Consider the following 13,238-nt stretch of genomic DNA (forward strand, 5'->3'; position numbering starts at 1 on the left):
TGCACAGGTGATTACATGAAAGAAAAGTGAAAATTACCTAATAACCTGTTTCTATAGTGTTGAAGGATAAATATTGGCCACAATACCTGCACTCTGTCATAGAACATCAGGTTAAAGTCCAACAGGTTTGTTTTGAATCACTAGCTTTCAGAGCACTGCTCCTTCCTCAGGTGAAGGAAGGAGATGTACTCAGAAAGCTGGTGATTCAAAACAAACCTGTTGGACTTTAACCTGGTGTTGTAAGGCGAATGTAGGAGATAGCTAGTGAAGGTCATCAGAGCAGGTTAGATTAGTGTGAGAAGGTTAGATTAAATTTATACCAATAGTGAGATTAGCAGTAGGTGAGTGTAGCTAGATGTTATTGATCAATTCTGTTCTAAAAGGACTAGTGTCGAAACCCAGTTTAATAGTGTAAACAAAATCATAGCTTTGTTTAAGTAAAAGCTATACTGTGGTCTTTGTGAATACTACGCCGACCATCCTAAATAAGCAACACACAGAACACCACAGAGAGGACTGGGGACCAGCAAGGGCTGCAAAGCAGGCTGGGTCAGGGAACAGTGAGAGCCAGAGAGCAGCAGACAGGGGCACAGCCAGATCTGGAAAGCAGGGTGGGCTGGGGGGTGATGAGAGGCCCCGGGGGAGCAGCGAGGGGTCCCGCGGGAGCAGTGAGGGGCTCCACAGAGGGCAGTGCGGAACTCCGCGGGGAGCAGTAAGGAGCCAGTCAACAGTGAGGTGCCCCGTGGGAGCAGAGGGGCTACTACAGGGGAAGAAGCTCGCTGTTTCATGAGTATCTGGCAAGTGGTAAGATCTATTCTATTCCTAAGATTTTAAATAGTATACAAACTAATGGTAACATTAATAAAATATATTTAAAAATTAATTGAATAATGTAATTAAGTAGTTTATTGATACACATTAAGGATAGCAGGACAGGTGATGTGTGAGCTCTAGGATGCCAGTGCGATCCAGGGAAAACACATCTGACATAAGTGCTTGCGGCTCAAGGGGCTTTGGCTCAATATAATTGAGATGGAGACTGTAATGCATACAGGAGTGGAAACAATTATCTGTACCTTGAGGTGGTCCATTAGGATAGGTCTTCTGATTTGGTCAGTGGTCAGAGACAGGAGGATATGGCTTGAAAGGGGACAGAGAGGGAAGAACCCTTAGCATTTGCAATTTTTCAACAGGTTCTTACAGCTCGGATGAGACTGAGGTTTGCAGGGTGAATGAGCTGACTCACTGTGGCACTGTGACACAGGAAGCCATTCGTGGGGGGAGCAAAAAGGAATATAGCACGGTAGCACAGTGTCCCCACGGTGGCCTGGCCCGCGGTCAGGGTTCACCGATCGGTGGGCGGGCCTGTGCCGTGGGGGCAGTCTTTTTTGTCCGCCGTCGCCACGGCCTCCATCATGGCGGAGGCAGAAGAGACCCCCTCCACCGTGCATGCGCCGGTGATGATGTCAGCGGCCGCTGACGCTCTGCGCATGTGCGGACTCACGCCGACCGGCGAAGGCCTTTCGGCCAGCCCCGATGCCGGGCGGTGTGGCACCAAAGGCTGTTGGCGCCAGTCGGCGGAGCGGGAGCCACTCCGGCACGGGCCTAGCCCCTAAAGGTGCGGAGAATTCCGCACCTTTGGGGCGCCACTCCGCTACGCCAGGACCCCCTGCCCCGCCGGGTAGGGGAGAATTTTGCCCAAGGTGGCTGTGTTGCCTGCCTGCTTTAGGATTCAGAACATCTGCTCAGGGCTGGAGTGAAGCTTGGGAGTGGGAGGAGGATAGTTGTCATGGTCTATGTAGGTACCAATAACATAGGAAGGTCAGGGAAAGAGTTTCTTCAGAGTCAGTATGAGTAGCCAGGCACCAAATTGAGAAGCAGAACCGCAAAGGTAATAATCTCAGGATTATCGTCTGAGCCATGTGCAAATTGGCAGAGGGCAAATAGATTAGAGAAATTAATGCATGTCTCAGAGACTGGTGTGGGAGCAGTGTGTTGTTGTTTGTGAAGCACTGGAACCAATATTGGGGAAAGTTGGGGCTGTCTCATTGGGATGCTCTACATCTGAACAGTGGGCTTCGGGTGTTCGAGTGTTACCATTCTAGTTATTAATATAACTAGATGGTTTTAAAAGACAGTAAAAAGACTTTCCCCCCCAAATATTGAATAACAGAGTCACAGGACCAATAATTAGCGTTAAAACAAGGAAATAACATATTAAAAATGAGGATGTAGATTATAATACAGTAGTGCTCCTTTATTCCTCCCTTAGGTTAACAATTACAAAGGTTTTAAGATTAAGACAGATGACAGTATATTTGCAGCTACAATAGTCTCATTAGCAAATAAAGACGGTTTTTAAAACATACAAATTGGCTATCAAACACATACACACTCTGAACGCAAGTTAGTGTCTGTGGATTTCTTCCATTAATCCTCCTCCCCCCCAGATGATTGTCACATGAGTGTATCCAAACTCCACTCCAAAAAACACATTTTAAAACCTTCTCTCATAATAAGGCTTTCCATTAGCAAGTTGCATTCCAAATCCTACAACACATTTTCAAGAGGACTATTTTGGACAGGACTTCCACTCTAGGATTTTACACCAACCATTTTAGGATTCTTCTGTCTCGACTGACTTTTATCATGAACAGAAAATCTGATATCCAGCCCAAACTTCCCAATTATCTTTTGCAGACTGAAGCAAGATACTCAAAACTTTAGGATCACTTTAGAAACCTTTAGGACTACTTCAGAAACATTTTAGAAATGTATCTTCCCACTTGTCAATCCCTTCTCAGCTTTGCCTATGCTGTCCATGAACATTATCCTGTTCTATTTCCAGGTTTCTAGAACCAACCGCCTGTCAGTTCCTTTGGAGATTTATTTCTTGCATTTTACTGCTTTGAGCGGAGCTATGAGAGCTGCCTTCTCACCATCTCTCCCTGCCCCCAACTAGTTAGCAGAGCTGAGAGAGATGGCCCCTCTCCAGCGGTCTATCTGCACCAACTGCCCTGACTTCCAGTTCAAGGTAAAAAACAAAGGAAAGTTTATTTTACCTTACAAGGGCCTTTAATTGCCAAACAACTATATTTACTCTCGCCCGTAGCACCCTCTATCACAGCTGAAACTTAACCAACCCCCCATACAAACAAACACCTTTTTCCAGCATGAATTTAACTATAGGTCCCTTCCAGGCAGCAAACATTAAATTAAAACCACCTAAAACCATATCTTATTTTTAATGTTTACCCATACAAATATAAATCCCTTAAAACTAACAGTGGTTTCCTAACACCAGTGAGTGGCATAAGTAGGGATGCAGAGAGAATTTTAAATTAAAGTGTTGGAGCAAGGGGTCAAATTTGGGAAGATGTGGTAAGTCTAAGAGTAGAGACAAATCAAGAGAGAAAGGTACTAATATGAAAAATTACAAACACAGTGACAGGAATAGAGAGGAAATCTAAGAGTAAATCAGACTAGAGGTCACAAAACTATTTAAAGGACAAAACTACAGGCAGTGTAACTGAATGCACATCGCATTCAAAAACAGGTGAATTGATCGTTCAAATGGAATTTTAAAAGTACAATCTGATAGCCATTACTGAGATATGGTTGCAGGGTGACTAGATTGGGACTTGAATATTGAAGCGTACGTGACATTTAAGAAGGACAGAAGCTAGGAGAAGATAATTTATGATGGTATTAGGACAAAAGAGAGGAATGATCAAAGTTCAGGTAACCATGTGGAAGGGGTTTGGGGAAACATGAGAAATGATAAAGGCAAGAAATTACATGTGGAAGTGGAGTACAGGCCCCCAAATTGTAACTACTTGGTAGGACCGCGGATGGAGCATAAAGGAAGAAATAATTGGAGCTTGTCAGAAAGGCACAGCAATAATGATGGGAAATTTTAACCTGCATATGGACTGGAATCGTAAGTTGCGCTAAGGCAGCCTGCATGAGGAGTTCATTGAAAGTTTTGGGAATAGTTTCTTCTGGAGCCAACCAGTGAGCAGCTATACTAGACCCGGTATTGTGCAACAAGATGGGCGTAATTAATGATTAGTGAATGCCTTGGGTAGCAGCGACCTTGATATAATTGAATTCTACATTCCTACAGTTTGAGGAGTAGCTCTGAGACTATAGGGTAAATTTTCCGATCCCACCCGTCACTGGAATTGTAGTGGGCAGGATGGAAAAATTGATGGCCCATTTCAAGATCCGTTTGTTATGTTCCTTGTTTTGTTCTCCAAGATAGCCAAAGATGTACTGCTCACAAAGAACATAAAGCTATATGTTTAAATCAAAACTAATTTATTTTACACTACTTAACTTTATTTGGTTCGCACTCTACTGAGTAATAGTTAACAAATATTGTATTTAATCTGTGATAGAGTAATTAATAATCTCTCTAATACATATAAACTACACTCTAACTCAACTTCACACTATACTTCTCCATCGACTTCTCCAACAGCTTCTCCCAGCATGCCGAGAGACGCAGCCTCTATGACTACTCAGTAATGCCATCTAGTGTTGATATACATGAAAATCATCTTGGTAATCCTTTACTCTTCTTAGATTATACATATCATTGCACCGTTAACCATGGACTGGAATTTGCAGTCTGGGATGGGCACAACCGAAAAATCCCTTCCTATGCTTTTAAACTTAAGAAAAGGCAATTATGAAGGCATGAAATTTGAGTGGACTAATGTGAATTGGCAAATTAGCTCAAGGGAAAAGTTTGGGGCGGTCACGGTAACACAGTGGTTAGCGCCGCGGTTTCACAGTTCCAGGGTCCCGAGTTCGATTCCCGCTTGGGTCACTGTCTGTGCAGATTCTGGACGTTTTCCCTGTGTCTGCGTGGGTTTTCTCCAGGTGTTCCGGTTTCCTCCCACAAGTCCCAAAAGACGTGCTCGTCAGGTGAATTGGATATTCTGAACTGTCCCTCAGTGTATCCAAAGAAGCGCACGAGTGCGGTGATGAGGGGATTTTCACAGTAACTTCATTGTAAGGGATACTTCAGCATACACAAAATAGATACATTCATTACCGGACTAAGAAAAGGTACAAGGATGGAGCCACGATCTGTGGCTAATGAAAAAACTTAAAAATAGCAAACTTAAATAAAAAGCATATAAAATTGTGCAAAAACACACGGCAGGTCAGAAGATTGCACAGAATATAAGTACCAGCAAAGGATGACTAAAAGATTGACGAGGGAAAAATTAGAATGCAAGAGAAAGCTAGACACAAATATAAAAACATATCGTAAGATAAATTTTCGTAAGAAATTGTTAACAAAGTTAACTTTTGATGGCACAGTGGTTAGCACTGCTGTCTCAACGCCAGGGACCCAGGTTGAAAACCAACTTGGGTTTGCACATTCTCCGTGTCTGTGCGGGTTTCCTCCGAGTGCTTCGGTTTCCTTCCACAGTCCAAAGATGTGCAGGTTAGGTGGATTAGCCATTCTAAATTGTGACATTTGTCCAAAAGTTAGGTGGGGCTACAGAGAGGGTGGGTGAGTGGGCCTAGGTAGGATGCTCATTTGGAGCCGCTCTCGATGGGCCAAATGGCTTCCTTCTGCAATGTAGGAATTCTATGATTGTTCTTAATTTTTCAAAATTCCCCAGATACTTCAGTTATACAGGGCATTAGTGAGACCACATCTCGAGGACCGTGTACAGTATTGTTCTCCTTATTTGAATTAGGATGTAAATGCATTGGAAGCAGTTCAAAGAAGGTTTACTAGACTAATGTCTGGAATGAGAAGGTTACCTTATGAGAAAAGGTTGGACAGGTTAGGCTTGTGACCACTGGAGTTTAGAAGAGTAATAGGTGACTGGATTGAAACATTTACGGTTTTGAGTAATTTGGACAGGGTGGCCTGCGGAAAGGATTTTCCCTCTTGTGGGAGAATCTAGAACCAGGGGTTCACTGTTTCAAAATAAGGAGTCACACATTTAAGATGAAGATGGGGAATAACATTTCTGAGGGTAGTGAGCCTTTGGAACACTCTTGCTCAGAGGGCGGTGAAAACAGAGTCAAAGAAAAAGAACAATACGGCACAGGAACAGGCCCTCCAAGCCTGAGTCTTTGAATATTTTTGAGAGAGGTAGATGGATTCTTTTTTAAAATTAAAAAAAAACTTAAGAGTACCCAACAATTTTTTTTCCAATTAAGGGGCAATTTAGCGCGGCCAATCCACCTAACCTGCACATCTTTTGAGCTGTGGGGGTGAAACCCACGCACACACAGGGAGAATGTGCGGACTCCACACGGACAGTGATTCAGGGCTGGGATTCGAACCCGGGTCCTCAGTGCCGCAGTCCCAGTGCTAACCACTGCGCCACGTGCCGCCCAAGGTTATTGGATTCTTGATAAAGAAAGGAGAGAAAGTTTATTGGTGGTCGGAGTTAAGGCTACAATTAGACCAGCCATGATCTTATTGAATGGCGGAGCAGGCTCGGGGGGCCTACTCTTGCGTCTAATTCATACCTTTGTATGAATGTGTGCTTGGAGCTGGGCCACATCGGCCAGGAGAGAAATCATGGGCTCTGGGGCTGCTCTGGTTTCCAGTGTCCTTATTCCCCACTCCCCCTTTAATTATTGAGAAAGTGAAGGGGAGAGGAATGATCAGCTCTTGTCCATGGAGTGACACGTACAGCCTCTTGCAAACTGCTCCTTCGGAGTTACAGATTTGTGAACAACACTATTGTTAGTCATAGCGCCCTCAGCTGTGGTCCAATATATGGCATCGTAAGTGGCATCATCTACACTGAACTGAGTGTAGATGATACCTCCAAAGCAATTATCAATGTTGCTCCTCTTAATCTTAGCATAGAGATAGACAATAGGCACAAGAGAAGGAAATTTCAATCTTATGCACTGCACAAATCAAGTCAGATTTACATGTGAGGGGTTCTGGAGACTGCCTTTATTGCAGCGGAAGGAAAATCTGAATGGGATTTTTGACCAACACGGAATTGCTGCCAGTCCTCACCTCCATTTTTGTCCACAAGACAGGCAAAATATTCAGGCCAATATTTAAGAAGATTTTTGGTATGAATTTTTAACATGGCATTAATAGTAGAAGCAAACTCAATTAGCATAATGTAGCTTTTATTCTGAAAATATGGCAAGGATCTAAGGCACTTCAAACATTTAAATACACACGTGGCAAAATTTAAATGGAACAAGATTGCAGTCTTCATAAATATGCACAGAAACCCATGTACAGGGCTTTAACTGAAGGACAGGTTGATATACAAATAATATCTCAAATGTCACTAAAACCAAATTAGATACAATGATGTAAACAATTTCTAAAAGAATTAAAAATCTATGTTCAATAGTAAATTATTTCTTCACTTAAATTCATTTTTATTAGGGCATGTATAAAATAGTTTGAGAATACTGTATGACTCAAATTTTAACAGATTACAAATGATTTTGTTTGATATATATATATATATATATATATAAAAAAGTTACATACCTTTCTGAAATTAAGGAAAACCCAAATAAGGGCCATCCCTCGTAGCTCCTAAATTTTCATGTAACCAACTCAAATGTATAGTTCCAAATATTATAAATACAATGCAGAGATTTAAAATAATGCCATTAATATCATGACACTTGTTTTAATGAATGTTTATACAGGCAAAATATAGTTTACAACTAACAATGAATGTAATAAAATGAGAAAACTAAACAGCCATGTGTTGTGTGTTTCCTGCGAAGTAAAACCAAAAGAGACAAAATAGTGATTTAAAAGAAAGACGAATAAAGCTTGCTACAAGCAGCATAGGTTGAGGCAATAATGATGCAGAGTGTATAATGAAGACTTTATAATGCCAGCCCCCGCAACGCTTTCCAGTTTAGTTGCTGGTCAGTAGATTGGCAGAGCTACATCTTTGTACTATTGCTAAAAAAAAGTTTTTGCTGGTGAGCTCAGGCACACATTTACATTCAGTATCTGTCAATATTAACAGGGGTACATAGCAGCTTAGTAAAAAGGACTGGGTCAATGGCAGGTAGGAATCAATCAAATTTGCTTCGCCTGGTTGGGCTCGGAGAGGTTTTTCTTCCTAGCCTGGGTGTCCCCTAAAAAGACAAATACAGATAGAGGATATTAAAAATTACATTGTGCTTTCAATTTAAAGGTGAATAGAACAATTGTGTAACTTATTCAGTGAACACTTGAGTTTTATTAATTCAGAGTTCAAACATCTACCAAATTAACTGTCGTATTGTAATAATGACAAATATATGCATTAAGATAAAAGCAAAATATGGTGGATGCTGGAAATCTGATATGAAAACAGAATCGCTGGAAAAACTAAGTTAACTTGAAATTTTGGGCACGATCTAACGGCCATGCTGTGCCTGAAAAGCAACTCGCTGCGTGCAACGTGGTGGATAGAAGCCGGGAGACCGTGCTCCCGGATCTACCTGGCTCGCAATGCCTCACGAGATCTGTTGTGGGCGAGATCACCTTTTTAGGAAATCAACACATTAAAGCGAGACAGCTAGTCGCACTTTAATTTGCAGATTCACGAGGTACCCGAGGCGATGGGATCAATCCCCTTCACCTCCGAGACTTTGGGCAAGCGCATTTAAGCACTGGACCCACAGGGACCAGACGGAACGGCACTCATGGGGGTATCCCAGGGGATCGGAGGTCCACAGGTGCATGCCCTTTGAGCAGGGTGGTACCTGGGCACCCTGGCACAACCAGCATGCCACTGCCAGGGTGTCAGGTTCGCACTGCCAAACTGGCATTCTGGGTGGTGATTGGGCCGGGGGTGCCCTGCGCGGGTGTACCTCCCAAAGTGTATTGGGGCTTTTTGGAGGGGGGGGAGGGGAGAGAAGGTGTGTGGTCGGGGTCAGGTCGGTGGCCTCGGTGATCGGGACACCATTTAAAAATGGCGTCCCGGTCTCTGGCTACATTGAGGAGTTCTGACGAGCGGAGATCCTCGGTATAGGAAACTGGGCCGTGTGTAGCCTTGGCCACACGTTCCCCTCTGAGGTTCCTTATTTAACGAGTGCCGCTTTATAGCCATGTGTTTCTCAACGCTGAGAGTTCCGGGAAACACGCGGCTAAACACGCTCACTGTGGGATTTTGTTTCCATTTAGTTGAATCACGCCCTTTAACTGTGTTTCTCCCTCCACAGATGCTGGCAGACCTGCATTTGCGGTTTTTATTTCAAATATAGTTCAAATCAATTTTGGAAATGTTCAAATGCACTTATAAATTCAATTGCATCCTCAAATTTTATCCTCATTTTAAGCTGTTTGTCATGAAGTACTTTTGCCTGGAGAACAGTACTAGTTGCAGAATATACCCTGCAAAAATGCACTGGACTGGCTAGAATTAGTCACAATGAAACAACCAATGAAGTTGTGCAATGCAAAAAGTTGCTGAAACTCCAGTCAACTGTGGCACATGGGAGGGTGGCATGTGGTTAGCATTGCTGCCTCATGGCACCGAGGACCCGGGTTCGATTCCGGCTCTGGGTCACTGTCCGTGTGGACTTTGCACATTCGCCCCATGTCTGTGTGGGTCTCACCCCCACAACCCTAAAAATGTGCAGAGTAGGTGGATTGGCCATGCTAAATTGCACCTTAATTGGAAAAAACAAAACAAAGCTGTGGCACATGGTTATGCTCAGCACTTCAGAGATGGAGGATTTCTGCCTCAGAGTGGTTATAGAAAACACACAAGCTCAGGCATTTCCATCTCCGGTCAGATGGAATAAAAAATAGACAGGCTGAACTGCCTGTAGACCAAGTATCAATGTCCTTAAACATGGCTGACATTTGTTGAGGAGATCAGAATGAAGAAAAAGTTTTAACTAAAGTTCCTCGGTTGTGATAAAAGCAAGGGAACATAGACATTCAAGGTTTTCACACCAGGCATCGTTTGTAACTGAAGGATATGCATCCAAAGATCATTTAAGCTCTAGATAAAACCACATTGTTAATTTAAAAGAAAAATATGTACATACCGGCGACGTAGCTTTGGAGAAATTTACATGAGCATAAAGTAAGACTCCTATATCTTTATGACCAGCCTCGAGAGCTATAGACAGTGCTGTGCTTCCGTCCTGAATAAAAGACAGAATGGCATTGATTCAATGAATCCAGAACGGTCATACACTCGGATATTTGAAAATCAGCATGAAATTTGAAAGCCGTTCTTGACAATTTCTAGCAGTTACATTAAAATGTTATTTTTTAAAACATCACAATGTTAAGTATAGTGAAACCAAAAGTATATCTAAGAGGATACAAACCAGAACTTTTGGGGGGGGGGGGGGGGGGGAGAAATCGAGGTGGTTAACACCCCCTTATATTGGCCCAAATTTTCTTTTATTTACAAGCTTTTTCTGATCACGAGTCTTTAACAATTTGAGTAGAGATCGGCTGCATATCCAAACCAGGCTCACCCATGCTATTGTTAACAGACGGCAAACAGCCCAATGAAGTGACCCACAGTGACTTTAAAATTTCCAAAAACACTGGCTGACAATCTCAGTTACTTGAAAGCTACATACAACAAAAATGACCACGGACGGGGATTCTCCCCTACCCGGCGGGGCAGGGGGTCCCGGCGCCGAGGAGTGGCGTGAACCACTCCGGCATCGGGCCGCCCCGAAGTTGCGGAGGATTCCGCACCTTCAGGGGCTAGGCCCACCCCAAGTGGTTTGCGCCCCGCCGGCTGGCGGGGAAGGGGCTTGGCGCCATGCCAACCGGCGGCAAAGGGCCTCTGTCGGCTGGCGCAAGTTGGCACATGTATGGGAACGCCAGCGTGTGCTGGCGTCATCCCGGTGCATGCGCGGGAGGGTTCGTCTCTGCATTAGCCATGGTGGAGGACCACAGCGACTGATGCGGAGGAATAGAGTGCCCCCACGGCACAGGCTCGCCCACTGATCGGTGGGCCCCAATCACGGGCCAGGCCACTGTGGAGGCACCTCCCGGGGCTAGATCTCCCCCCGCCCCCCCCCCTCGCCGAGAACCCCGGAGGCTGCCCACGGAACTGGGTCCCGCCAGTAGGGACCAACCTTGATTTATGCCGGCGGGACCCTCGTTAAACGGGTGGGACATCGGCCCATGGCGGCCCGGAGAATTCGGGCGGCCCCGGGGCCCATTGAGTCGCACCGGTCCCCTCCATTCTCCGAGGCAGGCGGCATGATTCACGCCGGGGTGATTTTTGGGGGGCCGGAGAATTCGGAGGACGGTGGAGGTGGGATTCACACCGACCCCCGGCGATTCTCCGACCCGGCGGGGGGGGTCAGAGAATCCTGCCCCAAGTGCTGTGTGGCCTTAGCAGAGTCACAAATTGCACCACCACTAGGGTGACTATAGCATAAAAGTTGTGCATTGAGCTATAATTTATCGATTGCAGTAACCACGCAAGACATATTTATTCAAATTCCACAAGCATAAAGTAGCTGCCCCAAAATAGTGAAAAATGCAAACAGTTCTTTTCCCACAAATTACTAATTTTTTTTTTTAAAGGAAATGAGTGGCATCTGAACATGACAAGAAAATCCTGAGAATTGATCCCTCACCAGGAAATTAAGTTTGGACAGGCTGTGTAATAGGATACCAAAACTTGCACTTCCTCATAGAAATCGGAGAGCAGTTTTCCAAGATTTTAGACCTCCATATGGATAACTGGTGTTTAAAGCATGAATCCTTTATTAAAGCATTTCTTAATGTTTAAAAAAATATAATTACTGTGGTACTAAATGGCATGGAAAAAAAGTCAACCCAGACTATTACTGAAAATAAACAATGGGAATAGGACAAATGGACTGAAGGAGTATTATACATTGGGCGCGATTCTCCGCAAATGCGGAGAGTCGTAAAGGCTGCCGTGAAACTGGCCGTGTTTCACAGCAGCCTCCGCGCCCCCTCCCGGGACCCGATTCTCTCCCCCGGTCGGGGCTAGCCCCGTGAAGAACGGCATCGCGGGCTTAGCGACCGTCGCTAAGCCCGCGCGCCAAGCGTCACGGCGGCTGACGCGCACGATGACGTCAGCCATGCATGCGCGGATGACATCATGCATATGCGTCAAACCCGCGCATGCGCGGGCCGTCATGCCCCTCAGCCGCCCCGCGGACTGATCCTGCGGGGCGGCGGAGGAACAAAGAGTGCGCGGGTATCGGACCCGCGATCGGTGGGCCCATGCCACCCTTGGCACGGCCGTGCCAATCGGTGCCATGGTTGTCCGGGACGGCACTTTGCGGCCGTTTTCACGAACGGTGAGAGCAGGTGTGTTTGCGTTCGTGAAAACGGCCGTAAAGGCCTTGGAACTCGGCCCATCGGCCAGGGGAGAATCGCTGTTCGCCGTAAAAAACGGCGAGCAGCGATTCGTGTCGTGGGGCGGCCGTGGGGGGGGGGGGAAAGAGAATAGCGGGAGGTCGGGAAAAGTGTCGGGAAGGCCCTCCCGCTATTCTCCGACCCGTCGTGGGCAGCGGAGAATCGCGCCCATTATATCTGAATCATTTTTAAAGATCCAGTCATACGTTTTGATCCTCTTCACCAGTTCCTGTAGGGTTTAAATATCATTCACTGAAACTATATTTCTGAGAGGTTACTAGACCGGCAGTCTCACAGCTGCAATAACACTGGGAAGAGGGCCTCTTGTGATAGCAGATGGGAGGTCAGTAACCACAGATCACTGCTGCCCAGGTAACAGCTCAGGATTGTAAATGTGTCTAGGTGGGGGCAATAACTCACTCCGTGGGGTCCAGACTCAAGGGCTATCGACATCTGTTTATTGATAATGCAGCGATGTGTACATGCCTTGCTAACCATTTTATATTGCAAGTAGGAGAGCGTAGATTTTTATGCAATTGGTCAGATACAACTGTGGGAAAATGAGGAAATTTTAAAAAATCATTTCTGAGATGCGAGTGTCACTGGCTAGGCCAGAATTTATTGCTCATCCCTAGTTGCCCTTGAGGATGGTGGTGGTCAGTTGCCTTCTCCAGGTGGTGGGGTTCCCAGGTATCTGCTGCTCTTGTCCTTCGAGATGGTAATGGTCGTGGGTTTGGAAGGTGCGTTCTAAGGAACTTTGGCGAGTTCCTGCTGTGCATCTTGTAGATGGGACAGACAACTGTCACTGCTCATTGGTACTGGAGGGTTTAAATGTTTGTGGAAGGAGGAGCAATCAAGCAGGCTGCTTTGTCCTGGATGGTGTCAAGCTTCAAATTGA

The 13,238-nt window shown here is 45.2% G+C and overlaps 1 protein-coding gene across 9 annotated transcripts in view; it reads right to left on the reverse strand.

The window, feature by feature from the left end:
- Positions 1-7,114: 7,114 nt before the first annotated feature.
- The window catches only part of kank1a (KN motif and ankyrin repeat domains 1a), a 430,902-nt gene continuing 424,778 nt past the window's right edge, over positions 7,115-13,238 (reverse strand). For all 9 annotated transcript variants that reach the window (XM_038804689.1, XM_038804690.1, XM_038804682.1 and 6 more), the window contains 2 exons: positions 10,021-10,119; positions 7,115-8,115 (listed from right to left, as the gene is read on the reverse strand). In XM_038804689.1, the coding sequence (XP_038660617.1) occupies positions 8,053-8,115; positions 10,021-10,119 (162 nt within the window). In that variant the 3' untranslated portion in view covers positions 7,115-8,052. The remainder of the gene's footprint in view (positions 8,116-10,020; positions 10,120-13,238) is intronic.

This window comes from Scyliorhinus canicula, chromosome 8 (genome assembly GCF_902713615.1).
Source record: "Scyliorhinus canicula chromosome 8, sScyCan1.1, whole genome shotgun sequence".
Lineage (NCBI taxonomy): Eukaryota > Metazoa > Chordata > Chondrichthyes > Carcharhiniformes > Scyliorhinidae > Scyliorhinus > Scyliorhinus canicula.